Genomic DNA, 16720 nt, shown 5'->3' with positions numbered 1-16720 from the left:
ATTTGTGTCTGAATGAGTGTGTACCAGTTGTTGTGTGAATGCCCTTGGAGGTCAAAAGGCGGCACTGGAGTCCCTGGAGCTAACAGGCATCTGGCACGGGCTCTAGGAACCAGACTTTGGTGCTCCAGAAGAGCAACAGTGCTTTCACCCCGGAGCCATCTTCCCAGCCTACCTCTTGAAGTTCCTCTTGTGTTCCTAACTCGGGGGATTTAACTTCAGTCTGTTAAACACTTGTAATTGTTTAGTGGTGTGACTTTTAACCTGTTTAGTTCCCTGGAGTTGCAGTAGTTTGATACAGTCAAATGGTTAGTAAATACTGTTTAATCTGATTCAATCTTTAACTTTCATAAAATCCTCTTCTGGTCTTTGATTTTACAGGATGTAAACAGTCTTCGGCTTTCCCTTACTGATAATCAGACGGTCAGTAAAGAGTTTCAAGCTTTGATTGTAAAACATTTGGATGAAAGCCATCTTTTACAAGGTACACAAATGATCTGTTGACAGTTCATGAGTTAGCCAGTGATAGACCTATAAGAAGTTAGAATTTAGACTTTTTACTTTTCATTGGAAGAAACAATGTTTTTTGAAAGAAACATTTCTTTTTTTGGATATTGGAGATTAGAAATTTCTAATTTAAAATCTTTTTAAATTTTGTTTGTTACCTTTTATATGGTACTATGTGACCAACAGATTTTTTTTTTTTAATACTAAAGCTCCTGGAAATTTGAGAGTTCAGAGGTGGCACTTAACAAAACCCAGCTATATTTTGACATAGACTTGCTGTATTTGGAATTTTTGTTAAATGAAGTTGATATATTATTTGAGAGCTGGGCACTAGTGTCTCATGCCTTTAATCCCAGCATTTGGGAGGCAGAAGCAGGAGAATCTCTTGAGTTCGAGTTTGACGCCAGATTGGCTACACAGAGAAACCCTGTCAAAAAACCATAAAAAACTAAAAAGGCCGTAATGTGGTACTCTGTTGTTGTTGGTTTTTTTTCCTTTTATTTACTGTTGCTAGTTTCTCAGCTTCATAGCCATAGTTTTTGCTCTATTTTCTTTTTTTTTTTAACCTTAGCTTTTAGCCCCTTAGCAGTTCTCTTGCCGATTCCTGCATTAGATTTTTTTAAAACTGCAAAGAACGGTGAGTTCACCCTTGATGAACTGTTTGGTACTTCTTGGTTCCATAGAATATGGTAATGTAAATGTATTGCCATTCCTAGGAGAGAGAGTGGAAATTTTTCTTTTCTCTCTTTTTTTAAAGGTGACAAGAACCTTGTTGGTTCAGAAGTAAGAATTTATAGCTTGGATCCATCTACTCAGTGGTTTTCAGCAACTGTTGTACATGGAAACCCCTCATCCAAAACTCTTCAAGTCAACTGTGAGGAGGTAAAAGCAGTGATAATTGATGTCATCTTACAGGGTAGGACACTGCAGAGCCGCTGTGTTCTTGGTGCTAAACCCTTTCTTCTTTTATAAAGTGGCAGAGTTAGAAGTAAAAGGCATTACAGTTGTTACAGAATGGAGTTATTTGTCTGGTATCCTATTGTTGTGTTATTTATGTTAATTTTAAAATATTGTTCTCAACAATTACATTTCTTCCAGTATCTTTGTTTTATTTTTTAAGATTCCAGCGCTGAAAATTGTTGATCCAGCACTGATTCACGTTGAAGTTGTACACGATAATTTTGTAACGTGTGGTAAGATACATTGATTAAACCTTTCTTTTCTCTTTCTTTCTCCTCACATTAAACAAAAAGAAGGAAGCTTATTTACTCACTATTCTATATTGTAGGTAATTCTACAAGAATTGGAGCTGTGAAACGCAAGTCTTCTGAGAATAATGCAAGTTCAGTTTCTAAACAAGCAAAATCTTGCTCTGAGGTAACTTGTTTTTGTCACTGTGTGAAGCATTGTTTAACTTTAATATTGCATGGCTAGTCTTTAATAGTGATGGAGCAGTTCGTTCTGTTGTTCTGTGCTATTTTGTTGCTGCTGTTGTAAGTTCCAGATCTTGGCTATAATTTCTATACCCAAACAGATGGAGATAATATAAGTTTCTAGTTCACTATTTTGGGTATCTAAAAGTCTGTCTCTCTCTCTCTCTCTCTCTCTCTCTCTCTCTCTCTCTCTCTCTCTTTTTAATTATTTGGTTAAAATGTTCAGTACATGACAATTTTACCATTAGAGTTGGTTCTGAAGGTAATTGAGTTGTACAGTTAAATTGGAAATTTGCCTGGCATGAGAGGAAGGGAAGAGCCTTAGGATTGTGAGAAGGTTGTTGAAATGGGACCTTTAGCTCATGAAAATGGCTTGTGTTGTTCATTTGTGATTAAGTATACAGATGCATTACCTTTTCAGAGTAAATGGCTGATTAATTTTTGGCTCAAAAAAAAAAAACTGATTTTTATGGATGCCATGTAAGTTCAGATGTTTTATTTACTTTTCTGAAATACTCTTTGGGGCTATTTCTCATTTTGTCATTAGGACAAATAAATTTTACAGTTTAGGGTTCCAAATGCATATGTGCAAAGTGAACAATTTCCCATGTCATTATGTTCTGGGTTAGAACTCTGAAATTGGCTAGAATGATACCAACAGACTGGTTATAGGATTTAAGAAGGACCCTTAAATATTAGGGTATTAAGGCATGGAGAGTAAACTCAAGGAAACAATCTAGCTAGGGTTCTGGATCAAGGGCAGAATAGACCATAGGACCTTTACTGTACCTTTTGTATGTTTAGAATCGATACTTTTCCAGAGGTTCCTGAATGAAGGTGATGGAAATCTTTTTCTTTCTTGCAAATAAAATGTCTAGGCTTGAACCTCTTTAGTGGAGACTCAAATAGTTTTGGAAAGAATAAAGAGGTCATTGTAGAAATTAATTAAAAATTAATACTATGTATCTTCATTTAATTTCAAATATACCAATTTATGCAACCAGAAAGATGTTTACTATGTGCTAGATATCTGGAGGACAAGTGGCATGGGAAGAGAAAGGAAGCACTTTCAGAGGTAGAAGGGATGCCTTAGTTTAGTTTTGAGTGTATGGCGTGATTTGGGATGCAGTGACAGCAGAATCATGGGCACTAGTTCGCTTGATGGTATTAGCTACTGTAAGAGGGTGTAAAGTGATCCAAGAGGGTAGCATTAATTTGGCTTGGTGGAAGACTAGATAGGGCTGAGGAAGTAGGGGAATAACTGACCTGAACAATATGAATGTTTGTGCCTTGGAACACACCAGCTCTAGTTTACAAAACTCAAATTAGGTGGTCAGGTGATTGTGTACAGTACTGTGTAGTTTCTCAGTATAAGGAGGGTCTGAGCTGTTTAGAGATCCTTATTCTAAAAGAAATGGATATTAAGTCTTTTGGGGAAGAAGTATTAAAGGACTAAACAGGAAATGATTATAGTGCATCTGTCTTATGGTTAGGCTCACAGAGGATCTTGCCTGGTAATTCAGTGTTGTTAGAGGCTATGTAAAAGTGGAGAGAATTAGAGCTGTGAGATTTTGACATTGGAGGAATTGTTGACAGTCTGTTACAGAAGTGAGTAAAGGCCAGGTAGCTGAATGCTCCCTGTTCTGGAGAATGCATCTGCTTACATAGAAGTGTGGTAGGAATGAGTGTCAGGTCGGGAAGGGGTCAGGGAATGGGGATGGTATACCTTGTTTGGACATTAGAAAAATTGTCCTGATATGCTGACAGAATTGGGGTCAGTAGAGACTTCTTAGGTGTGTGTGTGTGTCAGCTCTTTAGGGTGTGGATAAGGTAGTTAAATCTGGTAAACACATTTAAGGAGACACTTAGAAATATGCATAATGATCCTCTGCCTGACTCCCTCTGGTAGGAAAGGAAGCAAGACTTAATCTTTGGGCACATCTCTATGGTCTACTCATGCTCAGTAAGTTTGTGTGATCTTGAACCCATTGTTGGACACAGTAGAAACTTTAAAACTTAAGCCTGAACTTGGGCCTAGAGATAGAACAAAGAACAACATTCTACATAGAAAAAGGAACAACATTCCTTACTTTAAAAATACCAGTGTCCATTAGGCACTTTTGTTGTCCCAGTTACTTAGAAGCCTGAGGCAAGAGGATCCTTTGAGTTCCCCAGGTTATAGTGTGTTATGCTCATTGGATGTCTACATGAAGTTTGTCATCAGTATAGGTGAGCTTCTTGGAGTAGGAGACTAGCAGAAAAACACCAACTTTAGTTCTTAAACTAAAGTCATGCTACTCTAAAGGAAATTGGAAGTGTTTACTTTTACTTGAGTGTTAGAGGCTTGAGGAACCTGCTATTACTTTAAAATTTATGGTTAGTCAAGAAAATATAGGAAAGCAAAGAAATGGTAGCCATTCCTCTGTGCACCCTTCCTTTCGTGTATTACAGAGGCCTGGTGTTAGAATATTCTCTTTTGAAATTAAAAGATTTTTTTCCTTCATTCCTTGTGAATATTTTCCTGTATCAGTATTCTTTTATATTCTGTGTGATTTTATAATTGAGAAAGCTTTAGAAACACTGGCCTGACCTAAATTTTACAAGAACTGAAGAGGTAAAGAAACAAATAAAAGCAAGCAGTTACTATAGATGTCAGTGACGGGTGAATACGGTAACACCCTTGGCACCATTCTCCCAGTGCTTGTACTTCCCAAATACATGGCACTGGCACAGGCTTACTTAACGTGGTCTTTGGAAGACAGGAGCTTAGGATTAGGTAGGTGAGACGTTTGGCTGTGGTGTGGTTAAGATAAACATGCTTGCCAGTGTGATACCTGGCTCCTTGAAGGTCTTCTCTGCCTAGCAGACTATTCCTCAGAGTTCTGACACTGCTTGGTTAATTGGGAGAGTCTGCTGAGGAGTGTGTGCCAGCAGTGCCTTTTTTAGAATACTGTCGTACACTCAATTATATTATCTCCGTCTGCTGGCAGGGAGGAACTATTGCCATGCCTGGTATAGAAGACCTTCAGGGAAAACTCTTCAGGTAAGAAGAAACTTTGACCTTTGTCAAGTCAGAGGCCAGTGCAGAAGTGTGTGCGTGAAATGGTTGTGGATCAAGAGTTGTGTTCCTGTTAAGTGGAGTCTTAGGCAGGGTACGGAGAGGCATTCATTCTTCATTTCCTGAAGAAAAAGCACTCTCAGTTAAGGCTGATTCTGTTGCCCAGTGACATAATTGAGAACATCTGTATGAGATTTTACTGCTTTAGGAGAGCTTATCTCTAAGATTGATTTACCTGTGTGCCAATCACTGTTGTAAATGTTACCATCACCATATAAACAGGAACAGTGGCTAAGAAGTACCAAAAACTTGATTTCAAACCAAGGTTTGATATCTGAATCCAGTGATTTTACCCTCTGTGTTGCACTTGTTACTTTTCTCCAAATCCTTTCCTTTTTGTGGTGAATTACCATTGTAAAAAGAGCAGATTCCTCCTTTTCCCCCTCTTCACTATCTTCCCTTCCAAGGAATATTTACTGCATACTGTATAGGAGATATTAATGTATTGTGGTGAGCATTAATACTGCCCAACTTCTCAAGTAACTTCTAACACCTATAGCTACTGAAGAAGATGAGGTGCTACTGTGTCTGTCATCCACCTGGTCATTCATACATCTCTCCATCAGGGTTCCTGCTATTTGCCTTATGTCAGTCATAAAGGAAATAAAGGAGCGGGCCTGTGCCCAAATGTACATTGTGAGGACACTGAGAACAGCTAAGTAAAAGAGACTTTCACAGTGTGACAGGTGCTGTAGAAAGGGCTGCTGGATAAAACTAAGGAGTGGCTATAGGACACTATTTTGCAGTGAGTAACCTGAAATTGTGAGGACATTAGTCAATTTAAGGGCAAGAAGATGGAACCAGCCAGCCGCTGAAAACAGTTGGCAGAAGAAACAGCAGGTACAAAGCCCAACCTAGAACAGGCTTTTAGTGTGTTTGAAGAGAAGCCAGTTCAGTTGAAATAGGTTCATTGAAATGGGACTGATAGTTGCCCAAAGACTGGACCATATGGGATTCTAAAGCTTTGTCTATGGTGGGTAGGAGCATCAGGATTGGGATTAGCAAGAATGAAGAGAAGTCAGTCAAGTCTGGGAGAAACACAGTAGTGGTGTCACAGAAATGGATACATTGAAAATGGAGTCATGATTGATTATTGATTGGGTGTTGGGAATGAGGAAGATGAGGAGTTTCTTGACTTAAGTAGATTGATACTTTACAAAGCAAAAATACATGTATTCTACAATTTGTGATCTAAATTTTGAAGTACTTTGGTTTTGGAGTGTAATTTAAGAATAAACATTAGTATAGGAACTCTAGATGTATTCAAAGGAAGGGAGATGGCAGATGGAAAGAGATACTTGATAAAAGGAAATCTTGAATAAGCATTTTTAATGATTTGGTAATTCAGCTTTTGGAGACTACTGATTTAATAAGTGATTATCAAAGAACTGTATGTCAAAAGCACCTTTAAAAAAATAAACTCAACTAATTTCTTTATTTAAAAGATTAGGAGACAAGCCCAAAGGTATAAAGTTGACTGACCTGAGAGTGTAGTCAACGTCCCGGCCCTAAAAAGCAGTACAAAACCAACAGAAAGTTAAGTTGAGTTAGGTTGACAACAGTAGAGTCAGAAAAATCAGATAATTTAGGACCTAAAAGTTATTTGAAACAGTGCCAGAATTTTTGATAATTAAAAATTTCTGATTTTCAGGTGTTTTTTATTCTGTGCTAGATAGTCTTCAAAGTTGCCAGAATAAGTGAAAAAATGATTTATGATTAGACAGCATTTAGTCTGTTGACAGTCGTCAGGTTTTAAAGACTTGAGGAAAGTTGTGTGTCATTGTTTAGGTGCTGTTAGGTTTGGGTTGGTGAATGCGCGGTCTGGTAGAATGGCATGACTGAGGACGGCATAGGACTGATGTGCAGACGAGTCTGACCTAGTAAGACGGTAAAAGTGGGTAGACTGAAGTGGTCTGGCGGTTTTTGAGTTTTGTTTCTTCTTCTCATGGTAGGAAATTTTGTTTCTATTGCTAATAGAAATATGTGGATCCAATATTTTTACTTTTACAAAGGTAAAATTATATGCAAAAGGAAGGGGGGAAGATACTCTAGCTTTCCCCATAGGCCAGTCATGACTTAATATTTTTCCAGCTTGGGTGACCTTGTGATGAGCCACATAAGAACAAGAGTCGTGTCCTCAGTCTCTATTGCATTGCCAAGGCTTATCGTGGTACCCAGTAGGTCCCATTGCCTGTAAGAGTCCTAAGTGTCTGCTCTCCTGCCAGTCTACGCAATAAGTGCGTGGTGGGCACTCAAGTCATGTCCAGATGATTGCATGTGAAACAGCTACCATTGAAGCTGTCACGTAAAAGTTCACCTCTGCGCATCACATTAATAAAGCAGTTGCCACATCTCTTCCTCATATAGTAACAGAGTTCCGAAAAAGATAGGATGACTTAAATTTCATGAAAAATAGAGTGCTGTATTTACAGATTATTGCGTAAGTGTCCTTGGTATTGAGTTTATCACGTTCATTCTGCTGGTCTTTATTTGGCAATGGTGTTGTGCTTACTTGTAGTAAACAAAGGAAATTACTTTTAATTCATTAACATATGGTAACTGCCCACTAGGGATCTTGTATTTAATATCTGTTGTTTTGGTATCTTTTAGGTCTCTCCCAGTATGTGTCCTGTACAGTCTGTTCCCACAACAGTATGTAAGGAGATCCTGCTTGGCTGTACTGCAGCAACCCCATCTAGCAAGGACCCAAGACAGCAGAATACTCCCCAGGCAGCCAATTCTCCACCTAACATTGGAGCAAAACTTCCTCAAGGGTGAGTAGTGCTCTGTTCAAAGTATTCAATCACAGAAGTAAATCATTTTATTCACAGCTCATTGTTTCTGTATCTCATATTCCTGGAGCATTTTCATAGGAGCTCCGTGGGTCAGATTGATCAGGGGCCTTCAGTGGTGCAAGTACTAGAGGCACCCAAACATGGAAGAAAAGGGAGCGAATTGGTTATATGTAGAAGACTTTGATCAGTGGGGGTGTGAAGGAGAGGGTGGCACATGCATTGAACCCCAGTGTTAGTCAAAATGTGGGTATAGAGAAGAGCTGAACACAAATATATGGAACCAGTGCCTTGCCTGTCAGTTCACAGGTGAAGAAAACAATGGGAAGGTTAGAAGTTTAAAGTAGACAGAGGGAAGGATTTCTCTTGTGAGGAAGTGATGGTCATATGTGCAGTTGATACAGACTTGAAGATGGGTCAGAGTGACTCTGATGTAGAAAAGTCAGGTTGGAAGATAGCTGTAAAAAATGTGGGAGAGAGTACATTAATTAACTAGGATAAAAGTGGGTGGCAGCCTGGGATGGAGCTTGAGGAGCAGTGCACAGTGTTGGTTGACTTGTATGCAAACCTACACATACATACATGTACTAACATGCGTATGTATGCTTGAAGGGTGAAACAGTTGGAAGTTTAATAATACCTAAATAAAGATTTCTAATTAAAAGTGTAAATGAGAAGTACTTCTCTAGGATAAAATACCAGATTTGAAGCAACAGCACTAAAAGAAATAGTATAGAAATAAGAGTGTTGTTTGGCTAGGCAGAGAACTATAATTTGAATTCCCCAATAAATAGTGGGAGGGGACTGGGAAGATTGCATAGCAATTAAGAGCTCTTGTTCTTATAGAAGACGTGGGCTCTATTCCCAGCACCTACACGGTGGTTCAGAATCATCTATAACTCCAGTTCCAGGGGAATCCAAGGGCACCAGGCACATAGGTGGTGTGGTACACATACATACATTGAGGCAAAACACATAAAATAAATCTAATAAAAACAATACATTTTTAAATATGTGGAAATTTCAAAGAATAAATAAAAATATTTTTTAAGAAGTAGAGGAAATAACGAATAACTTCCCATGTACAAGCAAATAATTAGTTTGTCTATTTGCTTTGGGTCCTGGCCACTCCCGGTAGCTTGTTATTAATAGCAGAAAAGTGTTTTATGCTGCCCATGGTTTGTAGTGTTAAATGTATGTTTCGTAGTTGAGGGGATTTCTATTACTTCTGATACACATTTAAGATTTTGTCTCGATGTATGTGCCTGCCATGAGATTGCATTTTCACGTTTTGGTAAATAAGAATACTTGTTTTCTCTTTCAAATTTAAATAATTTTTATTTTGTTATATAATATACTTTAGTACAGGTTTTTCTGGAATAGAAAAAGAAGGGATTAGAAAATTGGCCTTGTGTAAATTTTTAATTTGACACATTAAAAATAACTGAATTTCCTAACTGCTGTATATATTTCCTGGTTCCATATGATAATGTTTGTTTTGAGCAGACGCTAAGTTCATTACGCTGTAAGAAGTAGAAGTCCTGAGCGTGCAGGGAGCATTTAGAAGTGCGTTTTCCTGAGTGTGTAAGACACTTCCCCAGGGCCACAGGTGGTGGTTCTCAACCTCAGCTCACAGAAACCTTTCCAAAATTTACTACCACCAGCAGTTTCTTTTTTCTGGCCGGTTGCCATAGCAGCAACCTGTATTGTTTTAGGGTGATAAGAGATAAGAGAGATCTAGATGCTACTTCTCCTTCTCTGTTTTTCAGATGTCACAAGCAGAGTTTACCAGAAGAAATTTCTTCCTGTCTAAATACAAAATCTGAAGTACTGAGAACAAAACCAGATGTTTGCAAAGCAGGATTACTTTCTTCAAAATCTTCTCAGGTTGGAGCTGGAGACTTGAAAATTCTGAGTGAGCCCAAAGGTAGCTGTATCCAGCCTAAAACAAACACTGATCAGGAGAGCAGACTGGAGTCTGCTCCACAACCAGTCACTGGCCTTACAAAGGAGTGCTTGCTTGCAAAGACTTCCTCTAAGGCAGAACTGGACAATGCCACTGCTCCTGAACTGCAGAAGCGTCTAGAGCACACAGCTTCCACACCCGATGGTCTTTCAGACAAGCCAGAAGTGGAAGCAGGTGTCACTAGGCTTAATAGCTGTGCAGAAAAGAAGGTTGGACCTTCAGATTTAGGTTCACAGTCACAGAATTTAAAGGAAACTTCAGTAAAAGTCGATCATGACAGCTGTTGTACAAGAAGCAGTAATAAAACCCAGACTCGTAAGTGTTTCAAATCTCAATTGGTAAATGATATGTTTCTTCCCTGTGATAAAAATATGTGAATGACTAGAAATTTCCCCCTGCAGGGCTAGTGTAAGTCTTTATTAACATTTTTCATGCTGCAGGGACGCCATACTCTTGACTTAAAATGGGTCAGATCTGCTTTGGTGGTTGCTTTGTCTTCATACTGTTGCTGTCTTTGTAGCATCCAGGTTGGGACAGGAGAGGTGGAACTTTGTGGTCTCACACAGGTAGTTTGCATATATGTGTCACTGTGTCGTTCCTATCCCCTGTGTTGAACAGGGTTGGGAACACTGAGCACAGTTTTTAAAGTTAGTCTTGGCATACTCAGTTTTCAACCTAAATGCTCTTAGTGCAGAGAAAATGGTACACCTTGGTTCCTACTTCCAAGTTGAACTTTCCTAATTTGAAAGTTCATAAATGTTTTAAATTCAGAACCTAAGTCACCAGCAAGATACTCCAAGTGGACAGGTTGACTCTGACTTCAAGTTGTACTAACACTTTAGGCCTATAAGAAACACGTGGATTGAGTTTGGTCTTGGGTCCTATCCCAAGCCATCTCAATTAAGTATATGCAATAGTCAAGCCCCAAACCTGCAGGTTGACAGCACTTCTGGTCATAAGCATTTTGGGTAAGGATTATCACCTTGTGCTGTCAGTCCATTCTAATGAGGGCATAGTAATCAGAAGTCTGTTACTATGATTAGAAGATCAGAAGGGCTGAGAGGTGGCTCAGCCAGTTAAGAGCACTGACTGCTCTTCCAGAGGTCATGAGTTCAATTCCCAGCAACCACATGGTGGCTCACAACCATCTGTAAAGAGATCCGATGCCCTCTTCTGGTGTGTCTAAAGACAGCTACAGTGTACTTATATATAATGATAAATAAATAAATCTTTAAAAAAAAAAAAAAAAAGATCAGAAGGACCTCAGCATGTCAGAAGGTTCAGAGTTATTACAAGAACGTAACCTTTGACACCTGACTTGTTACTATATAAAAAAGTCAGCGTGGATTTTATAGTTATTTAAATCCATGAAATGAATAAAAAAACCTCATTCAGAAAAAAGCAAAACAAAACAACATTGTCAGCAAGATGGCTCAGTTGGGTAAAGATGTCTGCTGGCAAGACTTGATGACCCGAGTTCAGTCCCCAGAAGCTACATGTTGTAAGGAGAGACTGATTCCCTTGCTGTCCTTTGAACTCTAGGTGTGCTGTGATGTATGAGAGAACAACCAAACCCACACTAATGTGCTAGAGGCTTCTGACAGCAGAAGGCAGAATGGTTAAGTTGACTCCTGAATCTTGTTAGTCTAGTGTTGGTTAAAATAGAGAAATATCTTTGCCTAGGGATTCTTCCAACCCAGCTTTGTCATTCTTGAGGTTCAAGTTGGATAGAGCAGTTAGCTTGCATAAAATTAATTATGTAAAACACATACTGTTTCTTAAGAGTTATGTAACTCCCAAGAGAAAGTGAATATTCATAACCATGTATCTGTTCTATTTATTCTTTTTGAGTCATCAGTCCTCACAGCTCGTTTTTGAAGCGAGTCACTTTAGTTTCTGTGAAGAGGCAGTGAAAATCCTAGATGAGTAAACATGTGGCAGGTGCCCGAGCAGGCTCTGGCGTTCAGCTTTATCTCACTGCAGCGTAGCTGCCCCTTGTGTGGACTAGCGCATGCTGACACCAAGTGTGGGGTCACCGAGAGTAGGGTCAGCAGCCCTCTAGGATTGCTGGGTTGTGCCCACTACAGTTGTTTGTGGGTACAGATAGACTCTGGAAAAGGATTCTGTTCCCCTGCTTCACTTAGGGCTACACAAAGCAGAAGTACAGTCAAGTACCTGTCTTTGTGTTCAGTTTGGCACTACTTCTCTTCCTAAGAGATTGTTGTCCTTATTAAGCTTCATTTGGACAATTTAATTTACTAATCTGTGATACTTCTTTTAAGCCAGATCAAATAAAATAACCTTAGGATTTCATCCATCTATAATATGTTGAAGCCTGGTCCAACTCTAAAAAGATAGTGTTGAGATATCTGAATAATTAAAATTATATCACTGCTACTATTTTTTTTTGAGTTTTACAGGATATTTGATTATTGTACATAGAAAATTTAACTGCTAGCAAAATATAAAAAGCGTAGTCAGATGCAGTTGGGTGTGTCCCAAAGAGATGCAGTTTGGATGCCTCTAAAAGCCTTCATAGAAAAGAATGCTAAAGGATGAAAAGGTCCTGGCTATGGATGGTCTTTAGTTGACCCACCATAAGGTGAAATAGTTTGGCCCCTACTGACTTGGCTTAGACTCCCCTTCTCCCCCTATGAAGGTGACTCCATCTCAGCCTGCCAAGGTATAGGGGAGAAGCTAGAGACTTCTTTTATAAAAATTAGACCTTTGAGATCTTTCTGGCCCTGGCTCTCCCTCTATGTTTGAGGGGACTGGAAGAACACCATGGAAGGGAGCTCCCAGTAAGAGATAGGGATTTTCTCTGTGCGCTAATAGGAACCACAGAGAAACAGCCATCAGTGGGGCACAAGATAAAGCAGGATTCTAGGAAAGAGAGCTAAGGAGTCCTCTTGGGTTTGGAGGAGCTGAAGAAAGAGGTAGACTTGCTCCTCCATAGAATGACACTGATAGAGATTTCTAAAGAGCTAGTAGCTTACTTGTAACTAGTTATTTGTATGTAGGTAAGAAAAGAAAGTTATCTCACTGAACTAGCATGTTTTTATCTTTAAAAACACCTCCTGTGTCTCAATTGATGTATTAGTTAAACTGTTACATGTTACAGTTTTTCCCTCTTTTGCTCTTTCTTTCACTCTTCATAATGTTGGTTGGAGTGAGGACTGACAGCATTGTTTAGCATTTTACTGTGTGCTTTTGTTTTGAGCTTATTTTTGTCTAAGAACTCATACACCCCAACTTCATTTGGACCCTTAGGGAAGGTCTTTTTCTGTGAGATATTTCCTAAGTCTCTTGGGTTGTGTTACATTCCTCCTGCATTATTTGGGTGGCCACAGTAATTGATTCCCTTTGTTTGCTGTGACAGCTCTACCTTTTCCTCTAGAAACTATATTAATGTTCCCTTTGATAATTCTTATGCCAATTACCACGTACAACATAGAACCTGAGTTTACTTGGGGTCTTGTTTTTAACCAGTGCTCTTAATCCTACAAGGAGGTTGGTTGCAAGTTCAGCAAGTATAAGGCAAGCGATCCCTTGGGAAGGCATTGATAAACTAGCTCTTGTTTTGTAGACTAGCAGGAGAACAATTAGGTTTTTATTTGAATAGCTTTTGTTAAGGGTACTTTATGAGAAATACTTTCTCATTAAATAGTTTATTTTTGAGCATGCAAATCAGCAGAGCAGCCATTTGCAGAGGCAGACCTGTGGGTGTGCCTGCCGTGACTGCACTGAGTATATTTAGAGGTGGTGGTCTCCTGGCAACTAGCATTGTGAAGAAATGGGTGCACTAAATTGTAGTTGTAAGTCTGACTGTTGAATTTGGTGGTTTAGATGGCCAATCTGTTTGTTTGTTTGTTTACAAAGACCAGAACTTGCTAGTTGTTGCTTAAATTGTCTTTTCTTGGACTATTTTTCAGAAATTTTAGCTGAACCAAAAATAGAAGTGTCTTTACTTTGGGAATGTTGACTCTCTTTACTAGAATTCAGTCAAATGTTGATGTTCTGTTCTATTCAGAGATGTGAGATTTTATTTCCTTTTTCTTATTTTCCTAGCCCCAGCCCGGAAGTCAGTTTTGACAGACCCAGATAAACTCAAGAAGCTACAGCAAAGTGGAGAGGCCTTTGTTCAGGATGACTCCTGTGTTAACATCGTGGCACAGCTGCCCAAGTGTCGGGAGTGTCGATTAGACAGCCTGCGCAAGGATAAGGACCAGCAGAAAGACTCGCCAGTGTTCTGTCGCTTTTTTCACTTCAGGAGGTAAGAGGAAAGGCTAAGGTAATCTGGTCTCTGCATACTTTCTCTTCTCAACATGACATCTAGAATATAGAAATTATATTTTTACTATGTGTTTGGTAATGTAGACCTTTCTCTTACTCTTTTACACTTCTCCTCATACACCCCAGGCTGCCCTTAATCTCTGAGTAGCCAAGAATGACTTCAAACTCCTGATCTCTCTGTCTCCATTTTCAGAGTGCTGGGATTTACAGGCTTGTGAAACCACACTTGACTTAATATGGTGCTGGGAATAGAATCGAGTGCCTGTTAAACACAAGCACTCTACCACCTGAGCTAAATCCCCAGCCCCTTTTCATATATTTAGTAAAAAAACATTAAAGTACAAACTTTTCAGATAATTGTCATAGGAAAGTACATGGGTAATTTTCTCTTTACAGTACATTTTTAGTCTTTGGTCAGAAAGTATGTTTGGGCACACCTTGTTGGTGTATTGTATAAACTTTTGACTCTTCACCAAAGCATAAGGAGTATCCATCTTCTGCAAATACTTTGGAATTTCTGTACTGTATGTATGCATTACACAGTTGCCCACATCTCTGTCCCTGTATTCTGAAGGGGTGTCAGTGAGATAAAGTAGCACTGCTGGGTCAGGTGTATTTTAAGGCTCTCCTGCCAAACTGCCCTGAGAAAGGGAGCACCACTGTGCATGCCCACTGGTGGGTCTGTTCTTTTGCCAGCATGGAGGGGCATGTGTATAATTTTTTTGTTTTCTTTTTATTTTCTTCCATTCAAATTTGTTCGTATTATATAATTTGTTGACTTTTCTATTTGTGTGGTACCTCTGTTTTGTTCCACTCCTATTTAAATTAGATTAATTACAATTATTAAGTACATTTGTCAGTATTCCAGTGAGATAAAGTAGACACATTCACTGTTTACTTCATGAACTCTAGAGTAACCAGAAGAAATGAGTCATTAATAAACTGATGTTTAAAAAGTAGGCAAAAAGAAAAGTCTGCATTTCCTAAACCAGTACTTTAATAATGCTCTCCTCCCATAGATTGTTAACAATTAAATAATAATTTACACAACCTCACTAGAATGACAGAGTCTTCTAACAAGTGTCAGAAAAATTAATTGCCCTAGGAGTATAGACAATGTATCAGAATCTGATGGCTTGGCAGCTGTTTATAATTTAAATCTTGAAGTCCTCTTAACCTTCTCTTTGGAATAATGTCTCTTACTCTACCAGTGGGATTATCTTACTTCTATTAGCATATATTCCCACTGTACAAGCACTTGCGTTTATGATGACCTTTTCATACATGTGTAATTTCTCCTGATCACTCCTTCACGTCCCCTTCTTTAGTCCCTCCCACTTCACAAAGAATCCTTCTTTGGCTTGTCTTTTTTTTTTTTAATGTTTGCAATTTTACCATGTTTTTTATCGTGCTGTTTAAAAAATCAGATTCATTTTATTCAAATTCCTTTGTCTAGAGTGAAGCATGAAGCAACTTTTTTTTCTGTTTTGAGACATGATGTTCTGCATATAAAGAATAGATAGTACAGATGTCGAGATATTTTCATGTTCAGCTAGTTCTCATTATAAGCAGTTGGTGCTTTTGTCTCCTCTTGTTGTCTCTGCCTACTAATCTAATTTAAAATATAGTTTAGATGTAAGCTGAATATTACTGTTGAGCTGGATTAAATGTACAGGTCATCAGACCACACTTGGGTGTTTTATGTCAACTTTTGCTTCCAGCTACAAAGAAAATGTCAGGTTTTAAAAAATATTTAAAAGTAATCCACAGCTTCTCAAACCTTCCACATATTAAGAGTGCATTCTGAGACTATGTTCAGCCTGCCTGTCTGTTCTTAGGTCTGAGTTCCATTTTAACATTGCCTTTGCAAGTCTTAGGAGCTCACACTCTCAAGAGCCTCTAAGGTGTCTATGTCCACACACACCCTCCCACCTGTTTCTAATGGTTGTTGGTTTACTTATTTTTATTTCTTACTGTCTTTGCTGTCTAGATCCAGTTCTAGTAGAGATTGTCTCTGGAAGCTACACGATAAACTTGGGTCGCGTCCAAAACACACCTCTCTCTCATATACCCTGTCTAACCTGCTTTTAAGAGAAAAACAGTGATTATTGTTTGTTATGCTTAGTTTTTTAAATCCTTCCAACTTACTGGCAAGTAATTGACTGCCATTAGCCATGCAGAGTACAAAAAAGCAGGAGAGGCTTTGTTGACTGAAATATAGTATTTATGTGGTAAATCAGTCTTGTGTGTTTTCCAACTTCCAGGTTACAATTCAACAAACACGGTGTTCTGCGGGTAGAAGGCTTCTTAACACCAAACAAGTACGACAGTGAAGCAATTGGCTTGTGGCTGCCTTTGACCAAAAATGTTGTGGGGACCGATTTGGACACAGCAAAGTATATCCTGGCCAATATTGGAGACCACTTCTGTCAAATGGTGATTTCTGAGAAGGAAGCTATGTCAACTATTGAGCCACACAGTAAGAGCATCTCTTAGGGGCAGGATGTTTGAGTCCTGCTTGACTTTTGTTTCTTTCTGACACCTCAGCTGCACGGATTCTATCTTCACCAGCAGCCTAGGTGGACGCTACCATGACATTGCGGTCTTCCTTCTG

The 16720-nt window shown here is 38.9% G+C and overlaps 1 protein-coding gene across 3 annotated transcripts in view; it reads left to right on the top strand.

Annotated features, from left to right (window-relative positions):
- Positions 1–16720, top strand: part of Kdm3a (lysine demethylase 3A) — a 43999-nt gene that overhangs the window by 11064 nt on the left and 16215 nt on the right. For 2 of the 3 annotated variants that reach the window (XM_032906354.1, XM_032906352.1), the window contains 8 exons: positions 379–481; positions 1262–1386; positions 1625–1697; positions 1793–1881; positions 7666–7829; positions 9617–10128; positions 13882–14086; positions 16371–16585. In XM_032906354.1, coding sequence (XP_032762245.1) covers positions 379–481; positions 1262–1386; positions 1625–1697; positions 1793–1881; positions 7666–7829; positions 9617–10128; positions 13882–14086; positions 16371–16585 — 1486 coding nt within the window. Of the gene's footprint in view, positions 1–378; positions 482–1261; positions 1387–1624; positions 1698–1792; positions 1882–4927; positions 4981–7665; positions 7830–9616; positions 10129–13881; positions 14087–16370; positions 16586–16720 lie in introns of those variants that run through there. The other variant, XM_032906355.1, reaches the window with a different exon arrangement.

Source organism: Rattus rattus, chromosome 6 (genome assembly GCF_011064425.1).
Source record: "Rattus rattus isolate New Zealand chromosome 6, Rrattus_CSIRO_v1, whole genome shotgun sequence".
Taxonomy (NCBI): Eukaryota; Metazoa; Chordata; class Mammalia; order Rodentia; family Muridae; genus Rattus; species Rattus rattus.
Note: the sequence above shows the minus strand (reverse complement) of the source record. Positions and strands in the feature narration are given on the sequence as shown.